Genomic DNA, 18,818 nt, shown 5'->3' on the forward strand with positions numbered 1-18,818 from the left:
CTCAGCCATTTAAAGAAATCAGAATCTAATGCATATCTAGCTAGAATACTTACTAAGTTCTAAGACTCTATTCCTGTTCTGTCCCCTGCAGAAGCATCACACAGACAGAGAGAGAGGCTTTGTTTCTCCCTCCCCCCAGCTTTTGAAAATATCTTGTGTTCTCATTGGTCATTTTGGTCAGATGCCAGCGAGGTTATCCTAGCTTCTTAACCCTTTACAGGTGAAAGGGTTTTTCCTGTGGCCAGGAGGGATTTTAAAGGTGTTTACCTTTCCCTTTATATTTATGACAGCAACAATAAACTAATCCAGTGATAAGTAGGAATTATATTTCCTGTAGAGAAATATTTTGTTTTATAGAGGTTTTTTTTAATAAGAACATTAATAGGATTGTTGTATAAGTCTTTTCTTGAAATAAAAATGTTTAATTAGGGGTCATTGAACTACATGTCAACATTAAACTGTGTTTCCCTATTGTCTTCTGGGAGTTGTAGTTCTGGACCCCATTCTCTCTTATGGGCCAGGCTGCCTGGCTGGACTACATCTCCTATAATGTACCCAGGGTCATTTTCTCTCATTATGTACTATGCAGAAGAAGTCAATTATGTGCTGCCCAAGCCAAAGTGGAAAAACTGTTCAAGAGAGTTGGACATTTTTCAGAGACATTATTAAGGGCACAAGAGCAAACTATCACACTGTATAGGAAAGACAGGAAGTCTGGCAAGAGACTACCTTGGCTTAACCAGGAGATGTTCAATGATCTGAAACTCAGAAAAGAGTCCTACAAAAAGTGGAAACTAGGTCAAATTATGAAGGATTAATATAAACAAAAACACAAGTATGTAGTGTTAAAATTAGAAAGGCCAAGGCACAAAATGAGATAAAATTAGCTGGAGACAAAGGATCACAAGAAAATATTCTACAAATACATGAGAAGCAAAAGGAAGACCAAGGACAGGGTAGGCCCGTTACTCAATGAGGGGGAAAGACGACAACAGAAAATGTGGAAATGATAGACGTGCTAAATGACTTTTGTTGGTTTTCCCAAAAAAGTTTAGTAACAGTTGGGCATCTAACTTAATGAATGCCAGTGAAAGTATGGTAGGATCAGAGGCTAAAATAGGGAAAGAACAAGTTAAAATTACTTAAACAAATTAGATGTCTTCAAGTCACCAGGGCCTGATGAAATACATCCTAGAACACTCAAGGAGCTGACTGAGGAGATATCTGAGCCATTAATGATTGTCTTGAAAAAGTCATTGAAGGAATGGAGAGATTCCAGAGGACTGGAAATGGACAAATACAGTGCCCATCTATAAAAAGGGCAATAAGGATAACCTGGAGAATTGCGGACCAGTCAGCTTAACTTCAGTACCCAACCTAGAAGAAGATAAGGTGATAAGTAACAGTCAGCATGGATTTGTCAAGAACAAATCATGTCAAAACAACCTAATCACTTTCTTTGACAGGGTAACAAGCCTTGTGGATAGCGGGGAAGTGGTAGATGTGGTATATCTTGACTTTAGTAAGGCTTCTGATACTGTCTCGCATGACCTTCTCATAAACAAACTAGGGAAATACTGCCTAGATGGAGCTACTATAAGGTGGGTGCATAACCGGTTATCAGTGGTTCACAGTCAATCTGGAAGGGCATATCAGGTGGGATTCTGAAGGGATCAGTTCTGGGTCCAGTCCTGTTCAATATCTTCATCAGTGGTTTAGATAATGGCATAGAGAGTACACTTCTAAAGATTGCAGATGACACCAAGCTGGGAGGGGTTGCAAGTACTTTAGAGCATAGGATGGATTAAAATTCAAAATGATCTGGACAAACTGGAGAAATGGTCTGAAGTAAATAGGATGAAATTCAATAAAGACAAATGCAAAGTACTCCACTTAGGAAGGAACAATCATTTGCACACACACAAAATGGAAATTGACTGCCTAGGAAGGAGTACTGCAGAAAGAGAGCAGGGGGCCATAATGGGTTACAAGGTAAATATGAATCAACAGTGTAACACTGTTGCAAAAAAACAAAAAAAAACCCCAACCCAAAAATTATTCTGGGATGTATTGGCAGGACTGTTGTAGCAAGACACAAGAAGTAATTCTTTGGCTCTACTCTGCACTGATTAGGCCTCAGTTTGTGTCCAGTTCTGGGAGCCACATTTCAGGAAAGATCTTGACAAACTGGAGAAAGTCCAGAGAAGAACAACAAAAATGATTAAAGGTCTAGAAAACATGAGCTGTGAGGAAATATTTTAAAAAATGGGGTTTGTTTAGTCTGTAGAAGGGAAGACTGAGGGAGAACATAACAGTTTTCAAGTACGTAAAAGGATGTTACAAGGAGGAGATGGAAAAATTGTTCTTGTTAACCTCTGAGGATAACAGAAGAAGCAATGGGCTTAAATTGGAGCATGGAGCAAGGGCGGTTCAGGTTGGACATTAGGAAAAACTTCCTAACTGTAGGGTAGTTAAGCACTGGAATAAATTGCCTGGGGAGGTTGTGGTATCTCCATCATTGGGGATTTTTAAGAGCCGGTTAGATAAACACCTGTCAGGGATGCTCTAGATAATACTTAGTCCTGCCTTGGGTACAGGGGAGTCAAGGTCCCTTCCAGTCCTATGATTCTGTGGGAGATGCAGTCCTCCCAGAGAGCCCAGTCCATAGGAAAGAATGGGAGCCAGAACTACAGTGCGTACAAGGCAATGCACTATAGGAAAGTGTAGTTTATTTTTTTGTTAACTGATCTGAAATGAGATGTTTGATCTGAATAAAACTGAATCAATGAAATATTTCATATTAATTTTCTTAATGGAAAATTAAAACAATTCAGCAAAACCAGTATTTTCACATTGGAAAATTTCAATTTTGTAGAAACTGCATTTTCTGTCAAAATCATTCTGATAAAAAAATTCTTGACCAGCTCTAGTAATTATGTTTGAGTTCAAGCTTTCCCCACGATGGTGCTATGGAAGTGCACGGTATTTTATCCAGTGCTCTGATACCTTCTTAGTATTCTGGCATTTCAGAAATAATTGTCAATAATATAGTGTTAATGAACTAATTAATCTATTTCTCCTGGATGCATATTATCAATACCCTCTGATTTGTATGTCTTTACATTTTTCCAAGTATTCCCTTACTAACATGTTAATATCTGTTTTCACAAGGTTTTCACTTCCTAATAGTCTAAACTGTTTCTTAAAGTTGGATTTTAAAAGCAATTCAGTTTCTAGCCATTTTTGAACCATCATTAATTTAATCCCCTTCCTTACTTTTAATGGGCCTCTTTTAGCTCCTTTAATATATTTATAAAAGGTGTCCTTTTCCCCTTTGACCCCTTTTGTTAAGAATTAATTTATTTTGTTTTTGCTACATTTATCTTTTTCCTGCAAGACTTAATTAACTGTTTTGAATGAATTCTTTGGTTGCTTCCCGCTTTTCTCAATCCAGATATAAGAGGATTTTCTTTTAACCACACTGTAATTGCTTTTCTCAGAGGAATTGTAGACTGTACCTTTTTTTAAGATGCTGTGATGGGGTGCTCACTCCACACCAGCTCTGAAAAAGTTAAGGTGGTACAAACTGGGCCACCTAATTTTGTGGGCTGCAGCAGGGGGAGAGTCTGGCTTGATTTGAAAATGACTAATGCCTGATAAAGATCCACTGGGAGAGAAGATGGCTAAGATATAAAGCCAGGAAGTTGGTAGCAGAAAGGGGCTGCAGAATGGAAGCTGGTAGTCATTTTCTGGACTTAGAGAGGGAAAAGGAGGAAACCCAGGGAGAAAGAGAATCCCTGGGATCTTGGCCCTGAGAGAAGAATTTATCCAGAAGGGTGGAGAACAGAGTCTGTTGGAGGTGGAGTAGGGAGCAGTGAGGTTTGAGGTTGCGCAGACTTTAGTTTCTGGTTGTAGGATCCATGGGCTGGAACCCAGAGTAGCAGGTGGGCCTAGGTTCCCCTACAAGTCAATGGGATGGAGCATAGGGTTGTTGGAGACACCAACCAGACAGCTGGGCTGGAGGGACTTTGATACCCTAAAATGGGATGTTTGACCAGATGAGAGCTGATCATCCAGATACAGCGATGAGGAGGTGCCCCAGTGTGAGTGAACTCTCTTGGAGATGCCCTACCCACTTTTTAGTTTTAGATTTTAATAGTGCCACCCATTACGCCTTAGTGACGAGATGTCTTAATTTCTAAAGTTTGGTTGACCTGAAGTCCATTTGCCTTATGTTGCTGTTTTCTGGGAACCCATCCCTTATTAAGGCAAATTCAGGTAATTTGCCTTCTCTCATACGAAGTGTGCCTTTGTTGGTAAGACATAGAGACAGGGTATCTTCTCTGGGTGGATTCCCTACTTTATGCATCATTATGTTGTCTAATGGATACTGTAATTAAGGAAATTGCTTGACCATGTGTATGAGGATGTATTTCTTATTCAAAAGGTGTCGGTGTGGTTTTAAATTCCCTATGAGTATGGTGTCCTGTGATACCATTCTAACACTAAGTAGTAGTGAAAGAATGTTTAATTTTTGCTCTCCTTTAGATCTAGTGGTCTATAATAGATACCCACTGTTTCAGTTTGTTTCCTTCAGTTTAGCACTACGCAAAGAATTACACCATCATACTTTGTTTTGATCTGTTGCTTGGTGGAATATTATTTTTTTCATGTTACATTACTGTCCATATTTATCCCTTTCTAACATTACAATCAAGCAGTCCTGCACGCGTTTCTTAAACATTGACGTCATTGGCAAAAAGAAATATGAATATCTCCAAGGATGTGTCTCTTGGAAGATATTAAGCATTCAGCGTTCTGATAATTTGTGCATATACTTGACTAGGTTCAGTGTAAATCAAACAATGTTATATATACAATCAACATGATGCGTACTGATCATTTAGTTCTTTACTGCTCTTAATTACTCCTCCAAAGAAAACTTTCCATCATACAAACGTGTTCAAAACCATATCTGATTAGACTGAGAATTTGAATAAAGCTGGGCAAAATTTTTCCACTGAGCCCTTTTTTTTAAGTGAAAAATGGATTTGATGACAAACATTTCATGAATTCATGTCAATTTCACCTAATTGTTTCAGCTGAAAACAAAACTTAAGAATTAAAAAAACTCAACATGTTTGTTTTGACATTTTCAAAATGAAACATTCAGATATTCCAACTTGAAAAGACTTTTTATTTTAATTAAAGGACATGAACAGCATAAAGGGAGCACAAAATCAAAAGAAAGCATTCTGTTTTGGATCAGCCAATATCTTGTTTGACTTTGACTTGTTTGAATTTCAACTTTTTGATTTGCCAAACTTTTTTAAAAAAATTAATTTTGGGTGATCTGAAGCAATTTTTTCCCCAGAATTGCTAATGAACCCAAACTATCTGTTTACACAGTTCTAGTTTTGAATGGCTGATGATACATTAGTAGCAGAACAGCTGATTTCAAAGTTTAAATTTCTTTTGTAAGTTTTAAGTTTATAAGCCTGCCTTTCATGGTTTGAAAAAGTGTAAATATTAGTGCTGGTTGGAATTAGTTCTGTCTGGCTCAGTTGGTAATACGAATACAGTGTAAATTACAGCTTTGCTTCAGAAGTTTGCATATTCAAGTCTTCAGCCAAGACTTGCAGTGCTTGATGCTTTGATACATTGTGGCTGGCTGTTGAATGTCAGAGTTGCCTTTTGCTGACCAGTAGGCGCAATTCCAAATTCACATATATCTGTTTAACACCAGTATAATTCCATTGACTTCAGTGACATTCTTTGATTTACGCTGAATTAAGTCAAGTATATGCACGTTCCAATTTCAAGTGTTTTCTCCAGTTGAAAATAAAAGTTCCTGTCACTTTACAAAAAGTGAATTAAATAGCTCTATTTTCCTCTGTATTCATTCTCTTTCTTAGTAAAACCAGATTCAAATATCCAAGTGTTTTTGTAAGATGCTGTTGAACATATAACTCAGCCTGTTGCATATGCCATGGTTATTAGGTAAGTTAGTAGGCTATTAGCTAGCTATCGACCTTGGACTGTATAAATCTGCAGGCATGGATAATGGCTCCTCAGAGCTAAGATCAAGTGTAGTCAATGAATTCAAGGGATTCAATCTATATAGATCCCCCTCCCCCCCCCCGATTTCACTGTATTCTTTGGAATATGGGCTTTCATTTAATAAACAAACCCAGAATTTCCTAGCCCTTCTGGTTTATGCAGATAAGCTTCATCGGGGGGAAGGATAGCTCAGTGGTTTGAGCATTGACCTGCTAAACCCAGGATTGTGAGTTCAATTCCTGAGGGGGCCATTTAGGGATCTGGGGCAAAAATTGGGGATTGGTCCTGCTTTGAGCAGGGGGTTGGACTAGCTGACCTCCTGAGATCCCTTCCAACCCTGATATTCTATGATAATTCTTTAGCCTGAGTAACTGAAACAATTGCACCAAAGCAAGTGTGAACTCCCACCCCTCCACAGGCTGATCTCAATGGGCTGCTAGATTTGAAGCCTTATTCCAAACACTTTAAATGCAACTTTGTTAATCATTTCTTTGCAGAGTGTTGCGCTAGAAGTATTGGGTATATGAAGTCTAGTGGATGCATGCACACTTGCCAGATTTGAAAGAACTTCCTTAGCAACGTGGCAGCGAGTTCTCAACATTCGAGTAGACGAATATTATAAAATGCAATTATTTCTATAGCGTCTCTCTCATAAGCCATATTGCAGATAGCAGTAAAGGGAAAGATACGCACAAATTCAAGTGAAAAGGAAAGGTTTAACCTTAAAAAGGTTAAGGTGATTCAGTATCTCAGAAGAAATCAGGGAAAGAGTCCAGGATAGATTTGGCAACATAAATAGAAGTGAGATCCAACTACTTAAGAACAGAGCAGAGGAGTAGAGAGGAGGTCAAAATTGGAGAGGCAGAGTGAATTATAGTACTTGGATATATTGTTCAGGCTGGCAATGTAGTGGGAGCTAGTTTATTGATAATTGTGGCAGCATGAGAGCAATTTTTCAGTCATATTGTGGAATGAATGGGAAACCAGTAGAAGAGAGACTGGAAGTTGGAGTTATGCCTCTGTTTTCTGGAGCAATATATTAGTCTGCCTCTAATACATAAACTCCCTGAAGTTTAGAGAGTTAAGGATTTAGTTAGAGATGGGCCTGAACCAAACTCCAGAATCCAAACTTCCCTGAGCTTTGGGGAAAATTAGTTCCAAATTCAAACTTTACAGATTGTACTTGTCTTTAGAAATAAGATGGCAATTCAGGAAGGAATAGCAGTAGTGATTAAATTAATAGTAAATAGATGTTCGGGTCAAGATAAAGAATTATTCTTACCATATTCCATAAATAATCATGAGCCTCAGCATATCCACTGACAGGGAAATGTGGTAGGAAAATGTATGTGTAAGATAGAGAATGATTGCAAAATATCTGGACTTCCAAGCTAACGTATAGTCTGAATGGAGTGGAGTTGGAGACGTAGGTCAATGGAGTAGTGAAAAGTTGTGGTATACTGTAGCCAGGACCAAACAGTCAAAATAGACAGATTAAGAAGTGTTAGAGGCGACAGAAAGTGATGGTATACAAGGTAGAAGCTAGAAATGAAATGTCTTAGAGAAGATGGATGGAGAACATGGCCAAGGAGCCTTGAGTACTCAGTAATGGAGGAGGTGTTAGAAAGATGAAAATCCTTCTTCAGAAGTAAAAAGGAGAGCTTATGAAAGCAGAATTCAAAAGAGATTGTGGGAGATGCTTCTTGCTCAAGGCATATGAAGACTATAGTTTTGAAAGCTTCATTAACATTAAGTAGGAGGATGACAGATCTGTGATCAGAGGCAATAAAAATTTCACTAGATCTATTTTATACATTATTGTCCTTTAGAAATGATGGCAATAGTGGGTTCATGTTGCCATCAGCTAATAAACTGCAGGAGTCCTGCCCAGTAGTTCGTGGGATGTGAGATCTTCTGTAAAACAGGGACCATCAGCGATGAAGGCAATACAGTTAGACTAATACATCTTACTGTTTGTTAATCAGTGAAACCCTGAGGGTAGGTCATTTAAATTATTCTGTCTTTCAGCTGTGGATCTCAAGACTTTAAAAGCATTACTTGATGAAATGTCACAATATCCCTGTGAGGTAGGCAGCTGCTATTGTAACAGTCTTAGATGAAGCAGTGAGAGGTACTGGAGTCTAATGGTTAGAGAAGAGGAATGAGGGTTAGGAGTCCTGGATTCTCTTCTCCCCAATACTAGTGAGTCATTGTGTGATCTTGAACAATTCCCTTAAAATCACATCATCTTGTTTTCCATTTTACAGACAAGCAAACTATCACCCTTTGTAAAGCACGTTGACATCTTCAAATGAAAAGCACCAATCATGTGCAAAGCATTTTTAGTATTTTATATATGGGTGAGGTACAGAGAGTTTGTGATTTACTCAAGGTCATATACTGAGGGAGCAACTGAATTCTGTGCAAACAAGGATCCATGAGTCCCAGTCGTGTTCTAACCATTAGATAGCACTCCCTGCCAATATCAGAAAAAAATAGAATAGAAAATTAACAAATCTCTTCTCATACCACAGCAACAGCTGGAAGCAAAAGGGAGAGGGGGATCCTGACAAATGTCCCTAAAATTGCTTTCAGATTTTTTCTTATTCTTGGTCATTACTTTGCTTTAAACCACTTTTAAAGATGCCTCATGAATGAGAGAGATATTAAATAAAACTGGATTGGATTCTATGTTATACCTTCAGAGTTATTCACTGATGCATACAGATGGATGGCGATGCATTTGTTCTTAATGTACTAAATCCTAACAGAATTTTTAGCGTTGCAAAGTTGGTTGAACTCTTTGGACTCTACCATATTGTAATTTATACAGTAGAGGCTTTCTATTTAAAAAAATCAACTGCTTTGTTTCATGTTTCAGAGTAGCATCCTTGTTAGTCTGTATTCGCAAAAAGAAAAGGAGTACAAAAGCTTATGCTCAAATAAATTTGTTAGTCTCTAAGGTGCCACAAGTACTCCTTTTCTTTTTGTTTCACATGTTACACAAACTTTGTAGTAAGAAGGACGTGACTAATACAGTGTGAAATCACATTGTTTAGAGTTCTCCCCCATTTTTGTATTGTTCTCTCTGATTATACTATTTCAGACTCTAAATGTGGAATATAATGAAATTACAGATGTTTTAGAACTTGTGAAAGCTACTAGATTAAGAGCCCTGTATACTGAATTCTTCTACTTAGCCAGTCAACATGTACGGTACAGCAGCAGGTCAAAATTCCCCAACCACACACTTGGCATAATCCATGTGCTCAGGGTATCCTGAGAGATCAGAGGGCCCTGTTTCAACAATCCACTGAATCACTGTACTCTTAGCTGCCAACAAGGGAGCAGTTAGCAGTTAATGCCAACTACTGTATGAGGTTATCTTTTGTTACATGGATATTTGCCCATTATTAGCAGCTATTCTGACCTTAAAGTCTGAGTCTGAGCTATACTGAGGAAGCCTTCTCATTTCACTTAGATCACCAAGCAACAGTGAAATGGTAAGAATTTCTTATTGCTTCTGACATAGGTCAAATTTTCCACAGTTGATTGCTTCTATAACTCATTACCTATCTCTGAGCCATGGTGTCTCCCACAATGCACACTGTTAGGAAAAGGTTTTGCTTTTCCTCTGGCTACTTTTACAAGTAGAATTGTAGATCCAGGCATGTTGTTCTCACCTTAGATGACGGCAAAGCTCACTGGTTGGTGATCCCTCCAGGAGTGTCTCAGCTGGGCTATTCTCTTTCCTCTATCCCTACTTCTTTCTTCCCCATTCCCTCCCGTACTATGACTAAGTAAATTACCTATGTGACATGTTCTGCTTTGTCTGGCAACTGGCCTGGGAAATCAAATCTGTTACCAACTGTAGGTCTCCTGTTTGGCAATGCAATGCTTCTCTGCTGCTGAATCAGGTCAGCTCCCCGGGGAGGGGCGGAACAACAATTTTATATAAGTAACACAGAGTAAATTTAGATAATGCAGATGACACATTTATTGTAAGGACCATCAAGGAAATGGTTTTAAAAGCACTTCACCTTTTCACTGTTTGATTAGTTTACTTGCTGAGCATTCCCCATACAGTGAAGTATGTACGTCCGATGTCAAAGTGAAATCACTGTGTTTTCCGTGCTTTTTTAAAAAGACCTTCTGTAGAATAGTTAACTGGTTGTGTTAAAAAATGTATGGTATGTAATTACCAGTGACCTGTACAGATTCTCTGCTTCTGAGAACTGAGGGAGGCCAATTGGATGGATCTGGCACGTTTGGAGTTTTTTTCAATGGATCCCTAATTTCTTTTCCTTCACTTTCCAACTCTTCACACTTTCTGGTTCCATCCAAGACCAAAGTGGTCACACAGAAATAGCACAAGAGGCCTGTTTTTGTTGTATGATCAGAGCAGAAAATATATTGGAAACATACTGAGTATGTGTGGGCTTCAAAATGCAGAACTTTTTTTGGGAGGGGGACGGGCATGGGAGGATATGAGGGAGAGGAGGAGAGTGTCTTTATAATGGACTCTATTCTGGATTTAAACTCTAGAACTTCTTGTTCAAACTCCATATCTGATTTTTGTGGCTACTTTCCCCCTGTTTGAATAATGAATATTAGTAGCTGTGGTGTATGCAGTTGTTTGAGTGTTGTACTATTTGTACTGCACCTCTCCGTTAGGGGCCTCCTTTCTGCAGAACGGGCATTGAATGAGGGGCCTCCGGATCTAAAAGCATGGGTCTACAGCTCAGACTCAAGAGCTGATAGCTGTAATTACCACATTTCCTCTGTGGATCAGGTGCAGTGTGGACACACCATTCATTGACCAATAGGTTGCAAATTTCCTGTGGACAAAGGAAGCTCATCAGCACTTTAGATCCCGGATGACTCCCTATTTACGTGACCGGCACTATCTAATAGAGGAAGGTGATGGTGCAATGATTAGGGCACTAAGCGAGGATATGAGATGTGGCTCAGTTCCTTGCTCTGCCACAGGCTTCTTATGGGACAAATCACTTATTCCATGCCTCAGTTCCCTAGCCATCAAATGTGAAGAATGGTACTTCCTTGCCTCAAAGGACTGTTGTGAGGATAAATGCATTAAAGAGTGTGTGTTGCTCAGATACTACAGTAATGGGGGCTATATAATTACCTGAGACAGGTGCTGCGGACTGTATTAGGGACCTTCAGAGCTGAAAGCATGGCTCTTTATAGCCCTGATGCTTTAGCTGGGGTGTGTGTGGGAGGTATAACAGATTCTTCTGTAAACTGGACACTGGGTGGGGGTGGGATTGCATAACACGCAGACTGGTAGGTTACAGCGACACTGTGCTCTCTCATGGAAACTTTACTGTGATCCTTTCTTGTTCTTTCCCATAATCTAAAATAAAAGTAACTTAGACTGAAAGTACATGGTTGTTCTTTGTGTATGGAAAAATATAACAGATGTGTCAGTTGCACTTTTAAACAAAATAATAGCTTGCTAAATTGGAGATCCCAGGGCTAGGTTTTACAGCTAACACTGTAGGTATTTAGAATTTGTGTGACACTCAGTTTTCAGTAGCAGATGGTTTCAGATTTGCTTTTAAATTGCAGCTGCTCTCCCAGATTTTTTAAAGACAACTTTACAGTGTTGTTAAATGCTTCGTCATTCATGCTTTTCCCTTCATTCTAAAACATACTTTGAGAGTTTTCTTGGTTAAAAAGATGCAGGATTTTTTGTAAGTTTAAAAATCCTTCAGAACTTTGTATAAACCAAATGCTTGAGACTGAAATCTCTCTTTAGGGCCCCAACATTTTGATCTCTGCAATACACATCAGATGAAGGATGGTTTTGTGGCTAAGGCACTGGACTGGGACTCAGCAGTTCTGAGTTCACTTCCTGTCTCAGTCACAGACTTCCTGTATGACCTGAGGCAAGTTATTTAATCTTTGCCTCCATTTCACATCTAAAAAATGGAGACATTGTTTCTTCCCCCATCTTCCCCCCACCCCAACCCCTTGGTCTGTTTTCCCAACTTAGATTGTAATAGGGTGACCGGATCTCAAGTATGAAAAATCGGGACACTTTTTTGGGGGGCGGGGGCAGGTATAGTTGCGTATATAAGACAAAGCCCCTAATATCTGGACTGTCCCGGTAATATTGGGATGTCTGGTCACCCTAGATTGTGAGCTCTTTGGTGCAGGAACTGCTTCTGACTGTATATGTACAGTACCTCGCTCAATGGGGTTTTGCTCTCAGTTGGAGCAATGTGGCATAACTGTAGTATAACTAATCAGAGCATGTCCGACTCTTCAGGGCAGAAATTGTATCTACCTCGTTGTCTGTAGTGCTTAGCTAGACCAAAGGAGTTTGAAGTTGCTCTAACCCTGTTTTCTCCTTTGTTTTCCTCAGCCTGTGACCTGATGACCCTGGGAATCTTAGCCTTAGTGACATCCACTGGTTGTGCCTCAGCCAATGCCCTGCAGTCCCTGACAGATGCCATGCACATTCCACACCTCTTTGTACAGCGCAACTCGGGAGGTTCCCCGCGCACTGCTTGCCACCTAAATCCTAGTCTTGAGGAGGAAGAATACACACTAGCAGCCAGACCACCTGTCCGCCTCAATGATGTTATGCTGAAACTCGTCACCGAACTTCGATGGCAAAAATTCATAGTATTTTATGACAGTGATTACGGTGAGTGCAGTGCATCATTTGAGACACACCATGGAGTCTCTCTTGTGTTTAGCTGGAAAAGGTGGTGCAAACATACAGTTTTGGGAAACAGTTGTTTGAGCTTATTGCAGGTTATGAGGAAAATGTTTTGAATGTACCAATATAGATCTGTGGTTTTGAGTGAAAAAGTGCTGTGAAAACTAATTCTCAGACATGCAGCAAAGTCGCTTAGTAACACCCTATCAAGACAGCTGAAGTTTGAATCATCTTACAGGTTTTCAGTAAAATATTAATAAGCTGTTGACATTGATTGGCAATGTTCATATGGGTATGCAATGGAGTACAAGAAGAACTCTACACTAATCCTTTGTAATATGCTTCCTGTCAAAGCTGAGCACAGTTCTCTTTAAAAATTAATTTTCAAAATTTCTGGTACTAACTTCTCTATATGGTTCCCCTCACAATTCTCTGTTTGGAGCATGTATCACAGTGGTACATTTCATGACATTTATAGTAAAGGGTAGAGTTAGCATTTCCCCTGTGTTTGATATGAGTTATATATGTCAGCAAAATTTTATTCTGGGCTGAAACTTGGGAAACAGAAATCTTAGCTTGAGTGAATTCGGTATTCCAAAGTGGAAATAAATTAATCTACGTGTTGCTGAACTCTCACATTGCAAAGATAAAAATCTAAGTTTATTATTTTTGCATTCCAGTGATGAAACTATGGCTCTACTGATATTGTATTCACTGCCATCAGCTTGTGACCTGGTCTCTTGAATAGGGATCAGCAGACTTGTTCTGCCTGATTTCAATCCCCTGCAAGCATTTTTGTTTGAAGTTTGACTTGCACATTATTGGTTTTGTGCCTTAATATGGAGAGACTGTGGCAGGAGTGGGGAGGAGGGTTGGGAAATAAGAAGAGGGAAAGAGAGAAATATTGTAGTGGTAAACTATATTAGAGGTATATGGTATAGATGGAATAGTATGTCCACTTACACCAGCAGAGCTTTCTTGTTCTATTCCTACTACACAGCACAAGCTTCCCTTTAGCTAGCTGGGGAAAACACAGCTTTTTATTTAATTTAAAAGGAATCCTTCTTGGTAAAAATAAAAATGGGTTTAAATTTAGATTTATGTTTAAAAGGGTTTCTGACTCAGGCTAGTTTTGCAAATCCTGGGAACTGCCCCCAAAAACCATTTGTGAGGAAGGTTCACCCATTCCTAAAGAACCAGAATGTGGCCGCTGCTGTTGACTTTATTCAGAAACTCAATCTAGAGCTCCAAAACAGTATCAGTTCTGTAGAAATGTCTTAAGGGTGGATTCAATATGCAGATTTACATTAAACTTCTGAATTTAGATGATCTGTAGGGTAAAAAACCAAAGGCCCAATCATGCAGGCCTTACTTGACAAAACTGCTTTTGATTCCTTGTCCTATACACATATCTCTCTTGAAAGGGCTGAAATACAGTGTACTAGGTGAATGGTTTCTGTTCTCAGAATTAATATGCAGCAAAATATTTGGCTTGCAGAAGGTAACATTACGTTAATGTTATGCATCCAATGAAGTGAGCTGTAGCTCACGAAAGCTTATGCTCAAATAAATTTGTTAGTTGCTAAGGTGCCACAAGTACTCCTTTTTTTTTTTGCGAATACAGACTAACACGGCTGCTACTCTGAAACCTGTCATTACATTAATGTTTATTTCCATACCCTCAAAATATCTTGCAAGTGTCACATTGGCTCTCTCTGCAAGGAATTAATATCTCAGTGCCTAACTGTGGTACTCTTACTGACATTGAATAGAATCTTGTTCTAGAAGTAAGGTACATGGTGTAAAATACTATTCCATATGATCAAGATTGTTATTATTTGGCCCTCAGTTGGGGAGGTAGTACTCATAGGAGAAGCACTACTGTTGGGTAGCAAATCATCACAGACTTCAAGCCTCTTTCCTAGGGGAGCATGTTTCATAATACATTATTCCCCTCTGTCCCTTCCTTTAGGTGCTCATTCCTCCTTTATGCCTGGAATCTCTGATACCCAGTACTCCATGCAGAAGGGCTAATATGGGTTCAGGGGAACCCTGCTTCTCCCCTCCACTTTATCCCCATTGTCCATTTGTGCAGGTGTTTGTTCCCTTCCAACCATGCGAAGAGTTGGGAGCATTTGGGTCAGTCATTAGAGGGGTAGCTGTGCTAGTCTGTATCCACAAAAACAATGAGGAGTCCGGTGGCACCTTAAAGACTAACAGATTTATTTGGGTCTAAGCTTTCGTGGGTAAAAAACTCACTTCTTCAGATGCATGGAGTGCATCTACGTAGAAGAATAAATGGGCACAAATCAGACATCAGGAATGGTAACATAAAACAGCCAGTAGGAGAACACTTCAGTCTCCCCGGATATTCAGTAACAGATTTAAAAGTAGCCCATACTTCAACAAAAGTTCGAAAACAGAATTCAAAGAGAAACTGCTGAGCTACAATTCATTTGCAAACTTAACACCATCAATTTAGGCTTGAATGGGGACTGGAAGTGGCTGGCTCACTACAAAAGCAATTCTCCCTCTCTTGGTATTGACACCTCCTCATCAATTACTGGGAGTGGATCAAATCCACCCTGACTGAATTGGCCTTCTACATTGGTTCTCCACTTGTAAGGTAACTCCCTTCTCTCGTGCCAATATATATTTATTCCTGTATCTGTAATTTTCACTCCATGTATCTGAAGAAGTGGGTTTCTTACCCACGAAAGCTTATGCCCGAATAAATCTGTTAGTCTGTAAGGTGCCACTGGACTCCTCATTGTTTTTGTGGGTCAGTCATTGCCATCTTCGGGGAGGGGGGAAATATTCTAGGCATGACTGCATGACTTGGGAGAAATGAGCAAATGTGTAGTTGTTTTTCCCAAAACCAAATACTGTGCTTTCTTGCGACTAGTATTCATATGATTCTGGAGTAAACAACATACACCTTTAGAGATTTTAGAGGCTTCCAGAATGATTCTATAAGTCTCTAAAGTTTAAACTAAGGAATACATTAAGGAATACATGACATTAAATTAATATTATAGGGTAACATCAGCCAATGTGAATAAATTGGTAGTAATAGTTGAGAGTAAATCCATTCACCTTTCCTATCTTTGTTTTGCTTTATTCCTCCCCACTAGTGTGAAATCAGGAAAGAACGTCCTCTTTAAATTTGGATTTTTGTGTGTCTCTTTTTAATGCATCAACTTGATACTAGTTGTAGTGGTAAACTTTCTTGGGGAATGTATTTCTCTGCACTCTATAATTCCATTTTCGCCATCTCTATATTCAACAGAAACAGTTTTGTGTTACTGTGATTCACTGCAATGTATCTCAGTGAACCACCTCCACAAATATAGGGAGCCACATCTCTGCGGCATCTTCAGTGCAGTGTACGGCATCCTATGAGCTGCTCTAAACTGCACCAGCTGGCTTTTGTTTCCATATGTTAGCTGAGGATTGTGCTTTGCTTTCTATCTCTTTTCCTGTATACTCCTGGTTGGCCCTGTCATGCTCCCTGCACAGGGGCTGGAGGGAAAGGAAGAGTAGAAGCCAGTTCCAGGCCTACTGGAGACTCCCTTATGCTGGAGGCGTACTCAGCTGGGGAGTTATGACAGGTTTCCACAGCCTTCACTCTGCAGAAAAAAAATTAAACCGAGCACACCAGAAAATCTGGTACAGGAGGCTTTGTGTGTGTGTGCGCGGGGCGGGGAGGATAGGATTTTTTTTTTTAAAGATACCAGTAGGTATTTGTTGAGAAAGGGAGGTGGGAGAGAGCCTATGGACATGTAGTTGCTAACTTAGTTGGCAGGAAATCACATGGAGTAGCTAAAGACTGACTACCATACACCTAATATTAGCTCCTCTGCCATCTATTTAGTTTCTCACCAGACCTGTGCTTTTGCACTTCCAGCTGAGTAACTACCCAGCTCAGCATTCCTGATTTGACTTCTGAGTCAGGGACTGACTGTGAGGATGCAGGTCGCTTGGAGAACATGTCCTTATGATCACAGAGGGTTTACAGCACTAGGCATTTGTGATTGATTCCAGTAAACAGTCCTCATCTATGCAGCTTTTGGAAATCATAACTTTTCCCTGAACTAACATTTTTCATTTATTCATCTGTAAAACCAACCAGACTCTGCATATCATCTACCTATCAAACTGTCAGATTTTCTGAGGACAAAATAATGTGGTCAAGGAATCTTGCATAATTAAAAAAACAAAACCTTTGTTTATAACCTCAGGGAGAGCTTAAAGCTGAAGTTTGTTTACATATTGATTATCTTCCCCATCACACACTCTTTGCATTGATCTAGAACAAAAATAATCTAATGTAAAATTGACCTGGCAAATATGTACACATGGAAAGTCAAATGTTTGTCCTTACCTCAACGGGACTCTTACAGAGCTGTGGCTATGATGAAACATGGCTTGTTTGACATTTTTGGCACAAACTTTAGAGAGAGAAATTTCTATGCACAAACTTTGCAGAGTGCAAGATGTTCCTTTTTGGTAGAATGCCCCAAAATCATGTTTTTAAACTTGACATGAAATGGAAAGATAGGAGTGAACCTAGCAACTAGAGGGAAAAATTGCTAAATTGAACCAGGCTTTTGCCTTTTCTATCTGTGATATTCAGGCTGTGTTGAAACTGGAGCTTTTAAATTTTTGCCATTTTTGTGGAGAAGAAATGAGTAATAGCCTCTTTTAATGTAGTGAAGGGACCTTTCAAAGACCTCCATCTTGAAGGTTGAGACATAAAACCTTTTTTCAATATACAACATTCTCCTACTGGGTCATATTGATGAAGAAAAGATCAATTGGTATGTCTCCATATAGCTTTTGTACGTTGTAGAAGGAACACGGGGATTCATGTTTTCTCCATAGATAATGTACTTTATGACTCTGCTAACCCTCACTTTTAACAGTTCTTTTCTCGTGCCTAAGAAGTATGTAATTTCAGAAGAGGCACTGAGAACTAGAAAAGCTGCATTTGCTGCAGCCATGTGTGCATAAAAAGAAGAAAAGAGGGGCAAACAGACTAGAATGTACTCTTGAATCTGCACATGCAACTCCTCATTGATACCAGTGGAAGTTATGCCTGCAGAGTTAGGTATGGAAATTGGTGCACTGTGTTTATGATAGTTTTATAAGACAACTAAATTAAGTCTCTTCACAGTCTGAACTTCTGGAGTGTGGCTGAGCAGTCTGAGCATAGGTGTGGAAGTGAGACGCTGTAAATTCTAGCCCTACCTCTACCACTTAGTTGTTTTGTTCTCTCAGGAAGGCCATTCAATCTCAATATGATTTAGTTTCCCTCTCTGTAAAATGGGTTATCTAGTATTTGAAATTCACTTTGAGGCCCTCAGGGGAAAGGCGCTGTAGAACTATAAAGTATTAATTGGCAATAATGTAATTATAACCATATGCATTTACCTTAGGAACCATGGTCATATTAAGCGGACACGTTCTTAGGATGATTTTTAGAAGACAAAGATTAATGACTGTAATTGGCTTTAATTTATGAAAAAATGGTGTCTGCATTAAGCATGTTAGTGGTTCTCCTACTGTGGTCTGTGGAGTTGTTGCCATGACAATGGAAAAATCTGCAGTAGGAATACAAGGCGATCATGGCAGGTTGGAACGCTCCAGTTTCATAGGTGAGTGTATTCGGATTGTATTCTGGGCTGCTTTGTATGCCTTCAAGAAATTTGCTAGCAATTCTATTTTGTTTGCTTATTGTTTCATGGGTTTTACTAAGTGGTGAGCTGCAGCCAGTTCGCACCGGTTCACTAGAACCGGTTGTTAAATTTAGAAGCCCTTTTAGAACTGTTTGTTCTGCGAGGGACAACTGGTTCTAAAAGGGCTTCTAAATTTAACCGGCCAAAAGTGGCGCCTTAGGCGCTGACTCCATGAGTGCTCCAGGGCTGGAGCACCCAAGGGGAAAATTTGATGGGTGCAGAGCACCCACCGGCAGCTCCCCACCCCACCCCCAGCCCAGCTCACCTCCGCTTCGCCTCCTCCCCTGAACGCACCGCCCCGCTCTGCTTCTCCGCCCCCCCCAGCTGTTCAC

At 39.7% G+C, this 18,818-nt stretch overlaps 1 protein-coding gene across 2 annotated transcripts in view; it reads left to right on the plus strand.

The window, feature by feature from the left end:
* The window catches only part of GRID1 (glutamate ionotropic receptor delta type subunit 1), an 828,161-nt gene that overhangs the window by 329,687 nt on the left and 479,656 nt on the right, over positions 1 to 18,818 (plus strand). For both annotated transcript variants that reach the window (XM_084633925.1, XM_084633926.1), the window contains exon 3: positions 12,449 to 12,733. In XM_084633925.1, coding sequence (XP_084490051.1) covers positions 12,449 to 12,733 — 285 coding nt within the window. The remainder of the gene's footprint in view (positions 1 to 12,448; positions 12,734 to 18,818) is intronic.

Source organism: Lepidochelys olivacea (genome assembly GCF_965140295.1).
Source record: "Lepidochelys olivacea isolate rLepOli2 genome assembly, chromosome: 7".
NCBI lineage: Eukaryota > Metazoa > Chordata > Testudines > Cheloniidae > Lepidochelys > Lepidochelys olivacea.